Genomic DNA, 19,916 nt, shown 5'->3' with positions numbered 1-19,916 from the left:
CTTCCCCCGCCCCCCCTCCACCTCCACAAGCGCAAAGGAGGCCGGCCGCAGAGGGATCCGGAGGGCTGGCATTGCGCGTCACAGGAATGGGAATGTTCCTGAGAAGAGTGTGCCAATCAACTATTTATAAGTCAAACCACATCCTCAATGCACTTGGGGAGTCCACTGGTTCAAAGAATCTTCTTTGCTGCCCTCGATACAAGGCAGACTCCTTCTCCCCACACAAGGCGCTCCCTTGTCTGACTCTGGGGTGGGGCCCACCTCTGTTCTCTGGCTCCCTCTCACGGCCCTGGTGCAAATCTGCTCTGATAAAGCTCGCCACCCCATGGCAAAGGCACTGTGCTTGCCAGCAGCTGGGTCAAAAGCCAAGCCAGCTTTTCAAACGACCAAATGGACAGAGTTGGGTCCTGTGGCCTGGCGTGGGTCTTGTGGCCTGGCGTGGGGTCACTGCCCACGGAGGAGTCTTTCATCAGGCACTGACTGCTGACGGTGTAAAAGACTCCCTGCCCTTCCTCCCCGAGCCTCCTCCGATCTGATAACGTAGGAAAGGTTTTTCTAGATAAATAAATATTATATATACAGTAATATCACATAGTCCTTGGACTACATAAAAATTTTCCAGACCACATTTTTTCAAACCCTAAAGGAGAATCAGACATCTTTACACATTCTCCGAAAACATGTATGTGTGTATCTGTGCATGTACATATTATATATATTCACATATACACATACACACATATATATATAGCTACCATATGTTGGCTGAAAAATGGATTGAAAGGAAACTGGAATGTTTCCATGAATTTTTTGAAGCTTATATATGCATATGTCTATGTATATGTACATACACATATTCCAACCACTGGATTTTTTCCCCAAACCTTTTTTTCCTCCCCCATCTTTCTCCTGTGCTTCATAGAGCCCAGGTTGTGGCTACATTTTAATTATAAATGCCACTGACATAAAACAACCTCCCAGAGTTCTGAATGAGGCTGACCTCCCTCTGGGTAAACACGGCGAAGGGCGGCCGGGAAGTCTCCGGCCCAGAATAAACCAGGCACGTAATCTCTCTGGCCAGAGGAGGTGGGAAGCCGACTCAAGGCCACAGACACACTGGGGAAGGACTCTGCTCCCGTTAAAGGCACCAGTTGTAATCCTATTTATAAAGATGCTGGGGCTGGGGGTGTGCAGAAATGGAGTCCCTGCCCAGAGCTCACTTCCCTTGGCATCGGCAGGCCCAAAACTCTTCTTCCTTCATCCCTCACTCCGAAAGGCCGGGATGACCCGTCTGGCCAGGACTAGACAACCACTAAGCCCTTTGGGGACCACTAGCCTACGGTGGAACAAACGGTCAACACGCGGGGCTGTTCACCAGAAGGTTAAAGGTACCCTAGAAGAGAGGCCTGGTGATTTGATGTTTTAAACATAAGCTCTGGGCATCACCGGGACAAAAAGGAGAGATGAGGGCAGCTCAGAGAGGTTGGTCCTTCAACCAAGAACCCTTCTTCCAACCTCACTGAAAAGTACGACACATAGACTAACATCAGCAGGCCCATCCCTAGACTGACCCCATATGACTTACTGTGCTTTTCAAGGGAGTGATGCATTAGGAGGAAGGGGACATTCTCCCCATTCCCCTGCTAGCACAGCAGACTGCTTTGTGCTGCTGCTTAAAAAATAGATCCATCAACAATCACTCTGACTTCTCTTATGCAAATTGCTTCCCCTACCCCTCCCCCACAGTACATTGTTCTCTGCTTGTCTTTGAAAGGGACATCCTTATACCACCACCCCCACACACACACACACACAGTTTTGTTTCTGAAATGGCGTTGTCATTGAACTCAAATCCAAGTAGGTTGTGTTGTTGTTGTTCCTGTGTTCCTGATCACTTGTTTTGAGCCTTGAAAGCCCGGGCCCTGTCTGGCATTTGGCGCCCATCTTAGTGCATAGGAGATGCTCCATGACCCTGTGGACTGACTCTCGGCCCATCTGCCCCTCCCTGCTGCAGGAGGACGAAACTGCTGCTTCAGCTAAGGCCCCATGGCCAGACCCCCCCCGCCCCCCCGCTTGCTCTGCCCGCACCCCCTTTCTCATGTTCGCTCCTTCCCCACTCTTCCTCAGCAGCAGGATGTAGGCTTGGAAAAAAGGAATTAAGTCACACTGGAGAACGGGACACCTCGTCAGCTACCCGAGCAGCTCCGCCTGGGTGTGACTCCTTCCTGCCAGCCCCGGTCTACAGAAGGATATATGTTTAGGAAACCTAGCCAGAAAGAAATCCAGTGAAAATGAGCTATGAAACTTGGACATCCTGGAGAAATAATATTTACAGAGGAAACTCTTGAGACGAGCTCTCACCAGTGCGGCAACCCTGGTGGCTGAGCCATGTGCTAAGCAGGCCACGGCTCGTCCTGTACGTGCTCATGGTCAGCCTGCACGGAGGGCAAAGTCAACACCACGGACCCTCACACTAAGACCCCAGGCACTGTCTCAGGCAGCAGAACCAAAATGAACCAGGAAATGGAAACCTTCAAAAAAAGAAAGTCACTCTGTCTGGAGTCCCTGAAGGGACTTGCTCCTGGGGGCTCTATGGTGTTTTTCTCAAGTTGGTGCTGGCTCAGAGGACCCTGTGTGCAACCAAGCAAAACCTTACCTGGTCCTCTGCCCTCCGCACAACTGTAAGGTGTGAGCCTGCTGCTGCAGCCGCCGGGTCAGTCCATCTCAGGGTGGGTCCTTCTCCACTGCCCCTCTACTGAGTCAAGCATGATGTCCCTCTTCAGGGACTGGTCCCTCCTGACCCCACGTCCAAAGTACCTGAGACAAAGTCTCTCCATGCCTGCTGCTCTGTAGCAATCTGGTTGTACTTCCTCCACGGCAGGTTTGCTCGTTATTCTTCGCCAGCATAATCTAAAAGCATCACTTCTTCTTAGGTCTTCCGTAGTCATGACCCAATTTTCTCTCATGCGAACGAAAATGCTTGAAAACACTGTGCCTTGGGTCAAGAGCATGTTAATCTTCAGATTTCACACTTTGGGCTATTTAACACTTTAAAAAATAATAGTTTTATTTATTGACATTATCTTACACATTCCAATATATCCCTTCACATACAATTCTGTTGTTCAGTCCCATGGGATGGAGTTATACAGTCATCGATGCTATAAGCTCCCCTGTCTTTCCGCCCCCCCTCCCCCCATATCTTCAGGAGACCACCTCTGTTGTCACTGTCTAAGGGATCATGCATTTTGACCTTCATGTACTGAGGGATCGATCCCTAAATATACAAATGAACATATGCAAATCTAACGTGATCAATGAGGTAAGACACATAAAAACCTTAAAGAACTAGAGGATAGTTATGTGGTTCATCAGTGCTATACCGCATCCTGGATTTATCATCTCTTCTGTGCAGCTTTTCCGAGAGGGACTGTTCAATCCTCTTGCAGGTGGATTTTGCTTCTCCATTTCATCCACGCCCCTTCACATTGAGTTGGTTGCGTGTTTTTGAGCTTCTGATACCTCTTCCCATCAATATCTCACAATCACATGGGCTACTGTGCTTCTTCCAGCTAGATGGCTGCTTGTAGTGGTTCTCAACCTTCCTAATGCCGTGACCCTTTAATACAGTTCCTCATGTTATGGTGAACCCCCCCAACCATAAAATTATTTTCGTTGCTACTTCGTAACTGTCGTTTTGCTACTGTTTTGAATCGGGTGATCCCTGTGAAAGGGTCGTTTGACACCCCCCCCCAAGGGGTGGCAACCCACAGGTTAAGAACTGCTGCCCTAGACACTGTATCTTTGGATAGGTGGGCACCATCAGCTTTCTTCACCACATTTGCTTATGCACCCATTTTATCCTTGGCAATTATGTCAGGAAAGTAAGTATCATACACTGCCACATTATTAGAACAAACCATTCTTGTACTGAGGCAAGATTTAAATTAGAGGCCAAAGGCCATCTGCTTCCTTGTTTTTTATATATATCTATGAAGGGGTACCAAAAATAAGCCCTGGAAAAGAAAGCTTCACTGGGCAGAACTTTATTTTTGGGGGGAGTAAGGGGGACGGGATGGCACAGAGCTTTCAGAGTACGATTTTTTTCCCACTAGGTGAACATCCAGCAACTTGCTCTGAGTTAGTGCACCCAGTGGCATCACCTGGGAAGGTTCTCTCTGGTGACAGTAATTTTTTTTTGTAAAAGTCATTGGGCATGAACCACGTTTTTTTGTGATGGCTGATTTAAGAGAAGAGAGTGCAGCTGTGAAACTTTGTTTTCTGATAGGAAAAAATGCCACAGAAGCGGTTGTGACGTTAAACCAGTTTATAAGGACAGTGTTATGGGGAAAACTCAAGTGTATGAGTGGTTTTCTCATTTCATAAAAGGTGAAATGTCAATTGATGACAAACCTTGTTCTGGACGCCTTTCAACTTCCCGAATGTTTGAAAATGTTGACTCAGTACATTTAGGGTTTGTTCTCAAGGTCAGACTGTTAAGCAAGCTTTCTATTTAGAGGTTCTGAAAAGCTTATGTAACAATGTGCAAGAAAAAAGGCCTGATTTGTGGCAGACGGGGGGCTGGTTTTGCCACCAGGACAATGCACCTGCTCACACAGCTATCTCAGTGCTCCAGTTTGGGGCAAAAGACAGCATGCCTCCCTTGCCCCATGCACTTTACTCACCTGACCTCACTCTATGTGACTTTTTGTTTCTTCAAATGAAGATGTTGCCAAATCGCTGTCCTTTCATGTCCCTCATCATTCATGGAAACAAAAAAAAATCATGGAACAAGGTCAGGTGAGTCAGGTGCGAAAGGCAAGAGAGACATGCTGTTTTTTGCTAAAAATCGGTGCACTGAGAAGGCTGCGTGAGCAGGTGCATTGTCGTCATGGTAAAACCAATCCTCCATCTGCCACAGATCAGGCCTTTTTGGTCATAAATGATATGCAATCTTTTCAGAATCTCTAAATAGAAGACTTGATTAACAGTCTGACCTGGGGGAATGAAGTCCAAATGCATCATCCCCCTTACATCAAAAAACAAATGAGTATTAGGTTGTGTTGTGGATTTTTTTGGGGGGGGGATCCCCTAGTATATTATTTCTGGGTGCCATTACATTGATTCGGTCTCATACTAACCCCATCAGACAGAGTAGACTTGCTCCGTAGCGTTTCCAAGGCTTCCATCTCTATGGAAACATACTGCCACATCCTTTTCCCCCCTCCCCTCCTCAGAGCTGTTGGTGGGTTCCAACTGCTGACCTTTTAATTAGCAGCTAAGCGCTTGCTTAACCACTGCACCACGAGCACTCCTTTGAGGTGGCATAAGCACAGTGGAAAGTATGATAGGAGTCGCTCACCTTTTTGAGCACACCCCCCACGTCAGGGGCCATACTAGGCACTTTTTCTTTGATCCAATCACATCCTCCTCACATCAGTTCTGGGATATAGGCACTGTTGTCATGGTAACAAAAATGAGCCCCCTGCCCTGAGATCACACAGCACGTGCGGAGCCAGGATAGAGTGACTTGGTGCCATTGGAGACTGGAGCCGACACTTGAAATTATGCGATAGGAAGGAATATAGGCCCTGCCACATTGTCCGTGATGAATCAGTGGCTCTCCCCCTCAATGGGCTCTCCTGATCCTATGAGATGGTGCTGGTACACTGATAGAGAAAAGTCTGTAAAAATCGTCCATAAACTGTCAACTGCAATGGAAATAAAGGCAAAAGCTATTTGCCATTGAGTTGATTTGAACTCATGGCAACTCCGTGTGTGTCAGAGTAGCGCTGTGATCCATACGGTTTTAAAAGGCTGAGTTTTCAGAAGTAAATCACCTGGGCTTCCTTCTGAGGCACCTCTGGATGGACTTGAACCTCCAACCTTCCAACTGGCAGCTAAGTGCACTAACCATTTGCATCAACCAGGGACACTGTGAGAATGCAAGGCATTTATTTTCAACATAGCTGGATTGAGATAAAATTCACCCATGCTAGGTAATTCACCCATTAAAATAACACATTTTGTATATTCATAGATTATGCGACAATCACCACAATCGATTTCAGAGCATTTCCATCAGCCTAAAAAGAAGCCCTGTAGCCATAACTCTCCCATGCACCTGTGATCCATCTTCATCCCATTGAACAGGAGCTCACTACCACTGAGTCAATGCAGACTCATAGTGACCCTATAAGGCAGAGTAGAACTGTACTTGTGAATTTTTGAGACTATGATTGTTTACCAGAGTAGAAAGCTTGGTCTTTTTCTCACAGAGCCGCTGGTAGTTTCAAACTGTGGACCTTGCAGATCGCAGCCCAATGCATAACCACTATGCCAGCAGGACTCCTACTTCACCAAACACTAGTCTCTTTTGTTGCTATGGGTTTGCTTACCATGAATATTCCATTTGAATTGCTTCGTATTTTATGTAGTAGAGCAGATGTTGGTTGTCAAACTCAATTCGTTCCCTCGAACACCAAAAAGTTCGAGAACTGAACATATATTTCCCATAAGAACTGATGGATCTCACTCGTGATTACTTTTAAAATAATCTTCTGAGAACAAATCTCAGGAGATATCTGAAAACTAGCACATACAACTCTCATATTAGATTTCACATCTTCAGATTTTCTTTTGAATATCACTAATCACCTGTGGGTTGAAAGCAAGCTCTTCTAATGTGTCTTATGCTTTCATAAGTGCAGAGGTGAAGGCAAGGGAAAGATTTTTTCTCCTCAATTTATCTTTGCTGCATTTCTAATTCTTATTATTACCGGGTTTAACAGGTTAAATTGAGTCCAGGAATGGGGTGGTAATTAAGTTTACTTACATTTCTCTCCAATTTAACAGTTTATATTTTCAGTGAATTTTCACACAAGTAAATAAGAGCATGTAATATTTGATGTAAATTAGCCATAAATTAATTGTACTGGACAGTTTTATCAAGTTGTATAAATAAAATGACAATCTTATTTTTTGAACACACACACACAAAAAAAAAAGAACTGATGGAAAACCAAATAATTAGTTCTGAGGTCCAAAACTTACAAATTCACCGTGGGGGTGTCAGCCTCCTTGCACATCACTGTTGCCATCACGTTGTTTCTGATTGATCCAAATTAATAGTCACGTTTCAACCTCTGTGGTGGTCTGGGTTCTTTGTTTTGCAGTGAACAATTTCACACCTTTTGCTACATTAGCTGCTTTAATCACATTTTTTTTTAAATGTTGATCATGTAAACTTAGCCATGTTGTATTCAGCTGCCAAATCAGACAAGCGTTGGCCCGATTCAAATGTCTCAGTGATTTCTTTCTTTACGCTATTCGGTCTCCGTGTTTCCTTCTTAGCTTCTCTGCTGGTGTCGCTGACTCCCTTTACAGCCAGGGATACAATATTTTATGCAAATAAAACACATACAGAAGAACACAATGCCAAATGCGTTAGAGCACTCACCGAGTTGCCTGAGTGAGAACGGTGCTTAGACAGAAGCGTCACCCCTTTGTGTCAGTGGTGAGACGCAATATATGACGCACTCTCGCCCGGGCAAGATTTTTTCAAGTGGGATTTTCGGTTCACTATGGAGCAGAGCTATGAACACTGAGCAGATTGTTTTCCAATTTTGCTGTTCAGGTAGTGGAAAATTTGAGCTAAGAGCCATTGGGCATCCTGGATTGTGTGACCCGAGGTGTCACTGTATTTTGGGATCTGCTTCTTTCCCTTACAATGTTTTCAAGGTCCCTCTGTGCTGTAGCGGGCATCCGGACACCACCCCTTCTCATTCATGAATGGTACGTCATAAATCAATCTATGCACTTCACAGAATGTTAGAACTGGAAAGAACTTTAGAGACTGAACCTAACCCTTTCCTTTTACTGAGCAGGAGGAGACCACGAGGAGTTAAAGAGTCTTAGCTAGGCTCATGCAACTGTTTGGCGGCAGGGCCAACCCTTAAGTTTATACCTCTTACCTTTGTCCCATGTAATTTTACTCTACAAAACATCACTGGAAATCCAATTCAACGTTTGCAGCTGGTCGGGGCGGGCCGATAGAAACGTCTTTGTAAATATTAGGTGGAACCAGCTTGTCCTCCAAGAGAACTTGGGTAGTCACTGGTCCCTGGTCCCAATTTCACTCCTACTGGAAACGATGGTTATGACAATCTGCTGCCCAAAGAAATTGTCCTACAAGAACTCTGATTCCAAAATGTGATCCATCAAGGCTGCTTTCTGCAGAGATACGCTGGGATGAATGAGCCAAGGTGTGCTCATTATCACACAGGCATGGAATGCCAATGATTTATCCAGCACTCTCCTTGGGAGTGTTAGTCCTTGTAAATGGAGAGCATGCAATCAGCTCAGTAGTGTGGCTCATGGGCCTTGCTCTCAATCTCACAGTTTCTCAACCTCAGCTCCATTGGCACTGGAGAGTGAGCACGTCGCTATGAGGGCTGTCGTGTACATTACAGGGTGTGTGGCGACCAGTACTGCTGCCCTTTCCTTACCTGTTGTAACAACCACCTCTATCGCTGGTTTCAACAAGTGCCCCCCCAGGTAACAAAAGCATCCTCAGTTGAGACCTATTAGTCTCAGCCTTTTGTTCTTAGAGGCCAGAGTTTTCTCCTAACCTTGTACCCAATCTGTTAAAGAATCTCCCCAATGCCTACACATCCTGAGCCATAAAAATGTGCCCTAGAGCAAATTCAGAACAAAACCCAAACATATTTAGGATGGCCAGCTGTAGCCCAGTCTGTTACACCAGCGGAGAGCCCTGCTGGTGGGACCCAGGGACACGAGTCCATCTCCTCTGTGATTCTTTGTCCTCTGGGAACAGAGGGGGAGTCCCTGGCTGGTGCAAATCGTCGACATGCTCAGCTGCGAACCAAAACATGGAGCTTCAAGTCCACCCAAAAGGACCAGGAAGAAAGGCCTGGTGGTTTACTTCCCCCACCACACACACACACACACACACACACAAACACACACACACACACAAACACACACACACACAGCCATGGGAAACCCTATTCCGGAGCACAGTTCTTCTCTGGTCCACATGGGGTTGCCATGAGCTGGAGTCAACTCCACAGCAAAACTGGTGGTTTTCACAGAGAGGGAGAGGAGCCAGGCTGAGAGAGAGGACGCAGGGTGGTTTTATAGCTCTCAGGGTGGACCCCGGGCGAGCCTGCCATCGTGTCTCCTCCACCTTTCACGAACATCATTCCCGACGGAGAGCTTTCTTTGGAGGGCAAAGAAAAGGGAACTGTTTCTCTCTGTTTTGATTAATTTGAGGCTCATCCTCAAGGGCTCCGTGAAGTGAGTGAGCATGACTTTCCATGCTAACTGTCCTGGCTGCCGGGTCCTATCGGCAAAAGCCTCGTGTTTATTTACTTTGTTCCTGTTATTTTTATTTCAGTTCAGCTGAAGCTCATTGCGGAAAGCGTGGGGGTGGTGTACATAAAGAGCATCAAGACTGGCCAGTACTTGGCCATGAACGCCGACGGGCTTTTATACGGCTCAGTAAGTATGAGGCTCCCCTGCTTCCAGACACAGCCAACGTTTGAGGTTTCCAGAAATCCCGCTACGCTGAGGGATGCAACCTCTCAAGCAAGAATTACTTTCTGTTTGGGTTGTTGTTTGGTTTTTCTTTTCCAGTAAGACACCAACATTTTAAAACTGGTCATGCATTTCAGTATTTTTGAGAGATGACCATTATTATGGGCCATTATTACTACGGTACTCTCTCAAAATACTTAAATGTACTACCACACACACAGTAAAGAAAATTTTATTAAACTTTTAGTATTCCAATAGTCCCTTATTGGACAACGCCTAATCCAACTTCCTTCCTTCATTGGAAAATGATTTCTTAAGCACCTACTCTGTGCCAGGGACTGTACACACCAGAGACATCGCTGCCTTCATGCCGCTTACATTGAAGACAAATTCACCTTTTTAATATATTCGATGAATAGGAAATGCCCCGCTTCTTTCACAGCCTAGTGAGATGATAACTGGGCCATGGCACAATGGTGAAAGCTTTGGCTGCTCACTGAAGGGCTGGCAGTTCAAACCCACCCTAGCAGTTTGGCAGAAGAAAGACATTGCCCTCTATTCCCCTACAAGTCACTATCTAGAAGCCCTGTGGGAAGTTCTACTTTGTCACCTGGGCTCATTACGAATTGAAATCGACTGGACAGCACCTAACAACAATAATGGGACAAGAAACTAGATCATCCTGGAACAAGGTGGGATAAACGTATGCTGCCACTTAATTGGTGACTGCTGCTATCAAGAGAAATAGTCTAGACTATTTCTATATAGATTCTACAGGAGAATCCTGCTCAGAATGGGGGGTGCAGAACAGAATTTCAGAATCCCATGAATCCCTGACTCTCTCGAGCCACAGAGGCTGGATGGACCCTTCCAGCTATCACCTTGAGATCAGCTGGAAACTAAAACCAAAGATGCGGCCAGAGTTCATCTTAAAGCCCAAACACAGTTGAGCTAGACTAGTAGCAAAGGTCTTCCTTGAGCATCATGCTCTTTGAAGAACTTTCTAGATGGAGTCAAGTTGACAATGGCAACCAAAAAGAATGCATAGGAACCTTAGGGGCCAGTGAGCTTACGTTAACGGGGAAGAACCACTCAGAAAGGTGAGGATGGCGCACAGCATGGAGAATGGTTGTACTTGGAAAAATCATTGTTGAATTGATGTATGTTTTGCTTTGTCCATTCCCACCAACAGCAACAACAAAATACTTTTTTAAAAAAATTGCCAAGCGATAGTGGCAAAGGAAACCCTTGATGAAGCTGTATGCCCAGCTGAGGTTTGGGATGTGAACATCATTCTTTTTTTTAAATCATTTTATTGGGGGCTCATACAACTCTTATCACAATCCATACATCCATCCATTGTGTCAACCACATTTGAACATTCATTGCCCTCATCATTCTCAAAACATTTGCTCTCCACTTAAGCCCCTGGCATCAGCTCCTCATATTCTCCCCTCCCTCCCCACTCCCTCATGAACTCTTGATAATTTATAAATTATTATTTTGTCATATCTTACACTGTCCGACATCTCTTTTCACCCACTTTTCTGTTGTCTGCCCAGCCCCCCAGGGAGGAGGTTATATGTAGATCCTTGTAATCGCTTCCCCCTTTCTAACCCTCCCAGTATCACCACTCTCCCATCGGTCCTGAAGGGATCATCCGCCCTGTGAACGTCATTCTTTTGTCCTGCCAGCTATCGGCCGGAGATGAAATCATGCGTGTAACAGATGGCCTCTAGCACGCTGCCTGTTGAAACACTAATCCGCCAGGACAATTGCAAGGGCTTTGGAGCTAGGCAGTGATGGCTACCTAAAGAGCAGAATTGATTTTTTAAGATGGTTCTTCCAGCTGGTTATAAAATCAACCAGTCAACCAATACATTGTAGGCTCATTGTGATTTAATCTCATGCCTCTGCCATCATGGCAAGTTACTTGCTCGTTCTGAGCTTGTCTAAATGGGGATAACGAAGGAATCCTGGTGGCATGATGGCTAAGCGCTCGTCGGCTAACCAGAAGGTCTGGGGTTCAAGCCCACTGTCAGCCACTACACAGGAGAAAGATGTGACAGGGAAGGGAAACCCTATCAGACAGTTCTCCTCTGCCTTGGAGGATGGCTATGGGGTTTCTATGTGCTGGAATCTATTCGACAGCAATGGATTTAATGGACAGAAACTGCCACTGAGTGCTGTTAGTTCCTGGAACCGGGGCTCACAGTGGCCCTGAAGACAGCAGAATGGAATATTGCATGGCCCTGCGACCCCCCTCACTGTCACTGAAAACTAAATCCACTGCCATCGAGTGGATTCTGACTCCCAGAGACTCTCTCTACAGGACAGGGTAGACCCGCCCCCTGTGAATTTCCGAGAGAGACTATGACTCTTTATAGGAGTAGAGAGCCTAGTCTTTCTCCCAAGGAGCTCACTGGTGGCTTCAAACTACTGACCTTGAGGCTACTGCCCAACACATAACCACTAGACCTCCAGGAATCCTTCCTGATCATCGATGTGTTGGGATTGTTGCTCTGTAGATCTTAGGAGGGGTCAGTGAGACACACAGAATGTCATAGGCAGTCAATCAATAACTGGTGTGTACCTCTCTTGTCCTCATTCTTTAAATGATATGTTACCATTTTGTGGCTTTTCTCCCTGGCAAATCAATTTCAGTGTCTATTATCCCATTCTTACTTGTCAGAGTGTCAAAAATACTGAGCATTTGACACTTGAGAGCCCCCTTCTCCCACCAGGGCTGGGGCTGTCACTGCAACCCACTCGGAATATTCAGAGAAATCATAATATAGAATGCACAACAATTTTTGGATAGTTCCTACAGTTAGAGAGAAGTTCTAGAAAATTTCACCAATATCTGGTAATGATCCATCCTGCTTCAAATTTTTGTGAATGTGTGTAAGGAAAGGATATATTTCTTTAAATAATAAGTTCCAAAGTCTATATACCAAAATATTAAGATGGGAGATGGGCACTTTCATTAATGTACGATGCCTTCCTGCATTTTCCAAATCTTCTACAATGGGGATCTGGCACTGTAAGTAAGGGGGGGGCATGCTAAATATAAAAAGGGAAATAATGCAAACAAGAGGCATGCGTCAACAGCTAAACCTTATGCCCTCAGCCTTGTACCAAGCACATAGCGAGTACTGAAAAACCCTAGTTGAGGCCTGGTGCACCCTCTGATGTGGTCTGCTGACTCAGACTGTGACTCAGCCATTCTGTGTGTATCAGCTGCTCTAGTGTAACAGAGCCACCAGGGAGGGAGCATGGCCATCCTCACCTTCGTCACAGAACCCGGGTCTGACGCCCACCGGGGCGTCATAGGGTGAGCCCTCCCAGCAGTAAGTGGGCAGGCCACGTAGCCCAACACTGCCTAGCTCCCCACCCTGACAATAGGCACCAAACACTGATGTCTGCCTGCACCGTTTCTCGAGATGATGGAGAGCCATCCAATTAAATACTATATTTAGATTGCATCTTGCTCCAAAATGCTCTAGTGTGCCTCATCGAGTTGTCATTTCACTAGACTCCAAAGGAACAAGAAGCAGGGTACTTCCTGGGGCACGATTCCTAACGAATACGTGCCCAGCTTCATTAAGTGGTTTATATGATCTCAAGAATCCTATTAAATGCAACAGGTAGCTGTGAGCACCTAGTCCATCTGAGTGAGACATGGTTGGGGACTCTGAGCCAACAAGATGCCATCCCTCCCCTCAGCAGGGCTCACAGTCTGGTCGCATGAATACACTCATTATTAGAAAAGGACAAGTGACACGAGTAGAAGTCACCCCCAAGGTCATCACTGCCCTCTGGGTGAAGAGCGAACGTACAGATCCTGGGACTGGGAAGAGGCTTTAGGTCATCGAGAGTAAGGTCACAGGACGGCAACTGTGGTCCCCAGGGCTCAGCAGAGACCTGTTTCTACATTTGAGTCAATTCAGATATACTAACTGGGTCCTAGGATGTTTTTGGCAAATATGAAGTTCCAATCTCTGGGGCTCCTCCTACTCTGTAATAGGTACATTACAAGTAAGCTCCTGCTTTATGGAATCAAAACAAAAAGAAAACATAAAATTAAACTATTCAGTACGTCGTTAATGCCGCTCCATCTCAAGAAATACAGCTGCGTGGACTCCGTGGACTGATATGCAGGTCACTAACCACCTTTAATAACACTGATGTCGCTGCCAGTTTGTCTGTTAGTCTACCATTTCATCCCATGCTCTGAAGACCATTCCTAACTTATCTCCTAAGGGTAAATTCCTACAAGGAAAGCCCTTGGCTCAAAGGTAATGCATATTTTAAGTTTTCATACTTATTATTCAATTACGCTCAGGAATCTTTCACCAATTCAGCTCCCTACCAGGGCATCAAAGTGCCTGTTCCCCACACCCTCATCAATGCATAGACCTATAACTCTTAGTAATCTGTAGTGATTATCCATCATAGCAGATAACACAGACAAAGCATGTAAGTAACTTCACTTCCATGTTCATTTCTCTTGCGTGTCCACTGGAGCATGTCCCCGCAGGTTGGTTACCCATCTATAAAGTACTGAAGAAAGCATACCATCTTGGTGTTATCATAAATGTATATACAAGGGCTCAAGTAGAAAGCAAATGTTTTGAGAATGATGACGGCAACACATGTAAAAATGGGCTTGACCCAATGGATGTATGTATGGATTGTAAAAGTTTTACGAGACCCCAATAAAAAGATTTTTAAAAATATATATGCAATATGGAGTACTGCTGGCCCATTGATTACGTGCTTGGCTGATCACCACAATAGGTCAGTAGTTCAAATCTACCAGGAGAAAAAACATAACCCCATTGGTCTGCTTCTGTTTAGATTTTCCTAGGAACTGTCAGGGGGCAGTTCTGCTCTTGTCACATGAGGTGTCTGAGTCCAAATCCACTCAATGGCACAGTCACAGCACACCGACTTACCCTGTCCCTCTGTGTGTGCGCGTTCCGACAGAGAGGTGGGGAAGGCCACTCTCCAGCTCCTAGCCTTTGCCTCCAGCTGGGTGATGAACTTGGGGGTGGTTTTCCCCTGTCTCTCTTTTCAGTACAGCTCTGGTCTTGGAAAGAACAAATATTGTTTGTCTCCTGTTAAAAACAAAAAGTTATTTTCACTTAAAAACAAAGACCCCGTTTCAGCTCCAAGACCGAGTTTATGCTTCAGAGACATCCTGCACACGAGGTCAAAGCTAGATGCCAACGACGAACATCATTGGAATGACTGGTGTGCCTTTCATTTGCTTTCCGCGTCCGGACATGAGACCCCACTGCGGCATCACAGTCTGGTTTGAACGCTTTTGAAAGTTCTTCATGGCCACTCTATGCTTCGGGTCTCTACTGAGGCCAAAGTCCTGCCCTTGGCCTCAGGGTGCTTATCATTGAGCAGGAGCTTCCCTGGGAGACCCTGGAGTCCTGGGGATGGCCAATGGAAAAGGAGCCGACACCAAAAACAGGTGCACCTTGAAGGTTCGTTGTGTGTCGGGCACTGTCCTAAGTCCCCAGCACCCCTCACTCTGTTAGTATCCCGATTTTCCTGACGAGCCTTGGTAACTTTGCCAAGGTCACATGGTTATTAAGCCAGGAGCCCCTTTTAAGCCCACTTATGAATGGCTGCCCTCTCTTTGGTCTTCTCTTGCATAGGAGACACCAGAGGAAGACTGCTTGTTCCTGGAAACGCTGGAGGAAAACCACTACACCACCTTCAAATCTAAGAAGCATGAAGACAAGAACTGGTTCGTCGGCCTCCGGAAGAATGGCACGGTCAAGATGGGGCCTCGGACTCACCAAGGCCAGAAAGCAATCTTGTTCCTCCCCTTACCGGTGTCCTCTGATTAAAGGAATCCACTCAGGGTGCTCACCACTCCAGAGGAGTCTCACGAGGGCCTCCTCCTGTGAACCCCCAGAAGGCCCCTTGTCCATTGGCTGTTCTAACCCTTTACCCACAGCGCCTGAATATGTAAGAATGTGCTTCTAAACGCCCCAATCACATTTTGTAGTACCCAGCCAGGTTTGGAGCAGAGGGGACCAAATTGCTTCTAAGGGTCCAATTGGCTGGCCAGTCTGGGTCTGAGTCTGGATTTGTATGCCTGGTTGCTTCTGGGCAGGCGACAGGCCTAGTCTCTCAATGCAAAGGGGCTGCCAAATGGCGTCAATCGTCTCCTGCACAGTTTCCCTCTACCAGATGAACCTGGTCTACCATGCCTCCAAACATCGGGCCTGACTCCCTCTCACCCTTTCAAGACAACAGATATCGCCCACAGAAAAGCCTGTTGCTAGCAGCCGAGAGAAAGGCCGAAGGCAGGGTTTCCTCTGAAGGATTCGAGAGGGAGGTGGGATTTAAAATGAGGAGGGGAGATTGGCTTTGGGTGGCCAAGTTAGGAGGATGAAATCTCAGGAGGGAGGCCCAGCCAGAGGAGAAAGCAGAAATAACCCACCGCCTCGGGAGTCAGGCTGCTTCTCTGTCTTTCTCCACGCCCCTCGGTGGCAGCAGGCAGTCCGGTGGGGGCAGGAGGTGCGGTTCCTGGGTGGGAGCAGGGGCAGCCGGGGTCAATGCACCCCTGGGTGCAGGGACTGGGTGTGTGTGAAGGAAAAGGTAGGGACGCCTGCCAGCCTCTCATAGCGGATGCTTTTAGAAGTCAGGCGGACCGAGAAGGTCGCACCATGGCCCATGCTTGGCCACTGGACAGCAGGGGCTTTGGGATCCTAAGGCAGGGCTTGTCTAACTCCGGGGTCCTATCTAAATACAGACCCTGATTTGCTGGGTCTGGGAGCAGCGCTGGCATTTCCAACAAGTTCCCAGCTGCCGCAATGCTCCCGGCCTCTCCCATCAAACGTTACCCAGTACGAGTTGGCACTAGGTCGACTCCAGCTCACGGTAACCCCTCTGAGCCCCATAGGGTTTTTACAAGTAGATCACCAGGCCACTCCCCCAGGGTACCTCTGGGTGGACATGAACCTCCAACCTTTTGGTTCACAACTGAGCACAGCCACCAGTTGCACCAGTCCTTGAAGTGGCAAGGTCCTTCAGAAGGTTACCGAAATGAAGGAGACTCAAACCCCACGTCCTTCACTTCACCTCCGCCTCGTCTCCAAAATGCACCTCCCACACCCCCTCTGCTTCCAGCGGCAGCATCCACATGGGTGACGTCTGCTTCAAGAGCATGGCTTTAAGGAGCCTTGGCCAGTGCCCACTTAGAAGGCATACAAAAGCAGATTCCAAACATGTTCAGCTCAACATGCACCTGCTCCCCAGAGATCACCGGTGCGTTGTGGTTACTTATGCAAATACGCTGTGAGCTACAGCAAGCCTGACACAGGTCCGTGGCAATTAGAAGCACCATTCACCTCTGACCTATACTACTGATGCCAAGGGAAAGCCTTAAACCCCCATTTAAACTTATTGTGAGACTGTCTGTTCGAATCACATTTTAAAATGCATAGCGCCAGCGTGATTACACTGATCAGCACTCAGCCACTGAGAAAGGTAATAGGATTTCATGTATAAGCTACTCAAGTATCCACTACTTCTACTGCACCTACCTATGAAACGAGATTTTTCTGTCCCTTGTTTTCCTCCATGCGGTTTATGGATTTTTCTTTGAGAATGGAGACTCTTAAGCAATCATGTGATCACAGCAGGGGGGAAAATGACAAGAGGGTTGGCTTGTGTTTTATAAGGACTGGAGTAATTATTCATGGAAAAATAATTCCTTTGTAAAGGCATGGTCATATCTGGAATGGGAGAAAGGAATGTCCATTTGAGAAAGCTCCATATGATCTAGGAATCGATCTAGGGAAACTCATATGATGGTTGTTATATCAACATGCATGTGATCAGCCAAGTGATTTTTCAGCTTTTGGGGGCATGTACCTTGAATAAGATGAGTCCGTTTTACTCAGTAAATCTTTGCAGGCAAGTTGGGATCATGCAGTGTGGCTTCACATCACTCTACTGTGAGGATTGGGCCAGGAAAAAAAAGGTGCCCAGAGAGGAAATCCATGATATTTATATTGGTCTATGATTTTTAGTATATGAGTCAAATTCAAGTACAACATTAGCCAAGGAAAATGAAATACTGTTGCTGACAGACAAGGCGGAAGCCTGTGGTTTAGAGACCCGGGGCATTGTAGTAGAAAATGACCATGACTCCAGTCATCATTCAATAAATCTTTATTAAGAGCCTGCTGTGTGCCAGGCACAGCACTGGGTTCTGGGGAGCCTGGGTCCTGGTCTGTCTGGCCTGCTGCTGTATCCTCTCCCAGGGCATTATATTTATGTGGGTTCATTTCTTTCTGTCAAAGTCAGAAGCACAGACTTTATAGGCTCTTGCTGAACACACAGTAAGTCCCAGAAACCAGAATTTATAAGAACGAGCGACCCCTCTGCCTAAGATAAAGGCTCAGAGGACGCGGCCACGTAGACCGACCGTTTTCCACAGTAGAAAATGTGTCAGCTTTAGGGGACCGCTTTCGAGTCAGGAAAACCACCCTTCAGCTTGGATCAGAAGGGAGTAGTGGGCAGTTCCTGGGTCCATGTTGAACAGGTTCTCGACTCTTCCCGGCGGGGCCCACCCACTGCTCACCGTCTTCCTCAGTCGAGGCTCGTAGTCAGTCGCTCCTCTTCCGGTCACCTATGGGGAGTTACCTGACCAAGTATCCCTTGGTACGAAGTGTTCTTGAGGATTGCGATGGTGGCGGTGGTGCTTTGTGTTTCCTTGGAAAAAAAATGAAAACGAACGTTTCCTGGGACCCGCGGTGTGGAGTTAGACACAGCTGACTGGAGCGTGATGTGTTACTGAAGATCAAGGTCCTGGCTTTGTGTTGGACGTGACAGAGCCAGAGTCCACAGCTTGGCGTAGACACCGCGCTGACTGACCCACCACGCTCCCGGGCTGCAGCGCGGGTCTCTGATGAAGAAGATGTCTGTCATGCACATCGCTGTCTTTATATCTATATATGTATCTAATCACAGTCTACAAAGTACAGATATTAATAAACGTTCCATTAAGACGTGATGATATTGTCTCAGAGTTCCTGAATAGCGACATCTTTCTGCTGAGGGTTTCCCGCTGCCCCTGAGGTGTGGCTGCTTTTTCCACATGAATCCCATTGCCACATAGGAGACATTAAAGGCTGGGGTGGGGGGGGTGGGGGTGGGGAACCAAGGTTGAAACGCCTGTCATTTGGTTTGAAAAGCTAAGGCAATATTGGTGATTTTTCTTGGAGTCCACTGGGGAAATAGGGTCAGGAAATGTGTCCTAAAGAGCCAGCTCTGATAACTGACTCAGTTTATACCCTGTCTTCTTACGCCTTGTGAAATAATACTACTGGTGTAGTGCTTGTGCTTCGGCAGAGACGCCGTGGCTTAAAATCCTGGTCAGGAATGATCTACTACTTCGAGTGAGTGGCAAGTGGGCGTATGCCCTGCAGCTCAGGAGAGTTTCCGAATTATCATACCAAGCAACGTCTCCTTAAATAAACGTCTGGATCCCCAGCTGCTAATTCTTCAGAGGGAGGACACTGTTTCTTATGAAAGAATGAGAACTCACGCCTACTCACACACGTTCACATATGGTCACACACACACCCACACACCCACACTTACACCTCCACCACCCCCTCATGAACTCAGGCACAACCTTCATGAGCATATGCATACACTCATCCACCCAGGGACTCGCACACACTGACAGGCACATGCATACACTGACATCTCTATCGCTCCAGGCATGTACAGGTACCCACACATGTGCGCATGTCACCTACAGAAAACAATGGGGCAATGTTCACTCACTTTGCTAATTACCACAATCAATCCTTCTTTCAGTTGCTGAAACCATGGTTGTTTTGTTTAGCCTCATCTGCAGTAAGTAGTACCTTTTACATGAAAATCCAGTACACACGTGCAGACGTACCCAACTGAGATAAAAATAGTTCACAAAAGATGAGAGGCACTGGATTCTCTATGACTCACAAATGCTGGTCAAAGATCAATCCCATGGGTCTCACAACACAAACAGGTCACCACGGGAGGTTGGAAAACACTGGCCTAAAGCAATGGCTTTCCTTCCCAAAGACTGAGAAGCCCCCTGAGACCCTAGTCTGTGGCTGTAGTGCTTTCGAAGCCTGGCTTGCCCTTGAGCAAACCCGGAACACCAGGCCTGAAGGTGTGATGAGTGCTGTTGGCCCAGCCTGCCAGGCTTTGTGTAAAGTGAAGGGAAGCAGCAGGCTCACCGGGCTCACTGCTGCCTGCAGCGCTGCCCTGAGCAAGTATGTGTTCTCCGAAAGCCCGAGACATTAGCCCCTCTGCCTCTTTGGGAATGTTCC

At 46.9% G+C, this 19,916-nt stretch overlaps 1 protein-coding gene across 1 annotated transcript in view; it reads left to right on the top strand.

Annotated features, from left to right (window-relative positions):
- FGF1 (fibroblast growth factor 1) overlaps positions 1–18,551 on the top strand; it is a 39,232-nt gene extending 20,681 nt beyond the window's left edge. Inside the window, exons 3-4 of the mRNA XM_075543144.1 lie at positions 9,419–9,522; positions 15,231–18,551. Of these exons, the coding sequence (XP_075399259.1) occupies positions 9,419–9,522; positions 15,231–15,425 (299 nt within the window). The 3' untranslated portion in view covers positions 15,426–18,551. The remainder of the gene's footprint in view (positions 1–9,418; positions 9,523–15,230) is intronic.
- Positions 18,552–19,916: the final 1,365 nt, after the last annotated feature.

This window comes from Tenrec ecaudatus, chromosome 2 (assembly GCF_050624435.1).
Source record: "Tenrec ecaudatus isolate mTenEca1 chromosome 2, mTenEca1.hap1, whole genome shotgun sequence".
In the NCBI taxonomy this organism is placed as follows: domain Eukaryota; kingdom Metazoa; phylum Chordata; class Mammalia; order Afrosoricida; family Tenrecidae; genus Tenrec; species Tenrec ecaudatus.
Note: the sequence above shows the minus strand (reverse complement) of the source record. Positions and strands in the feature narration are given on the sequence as shown.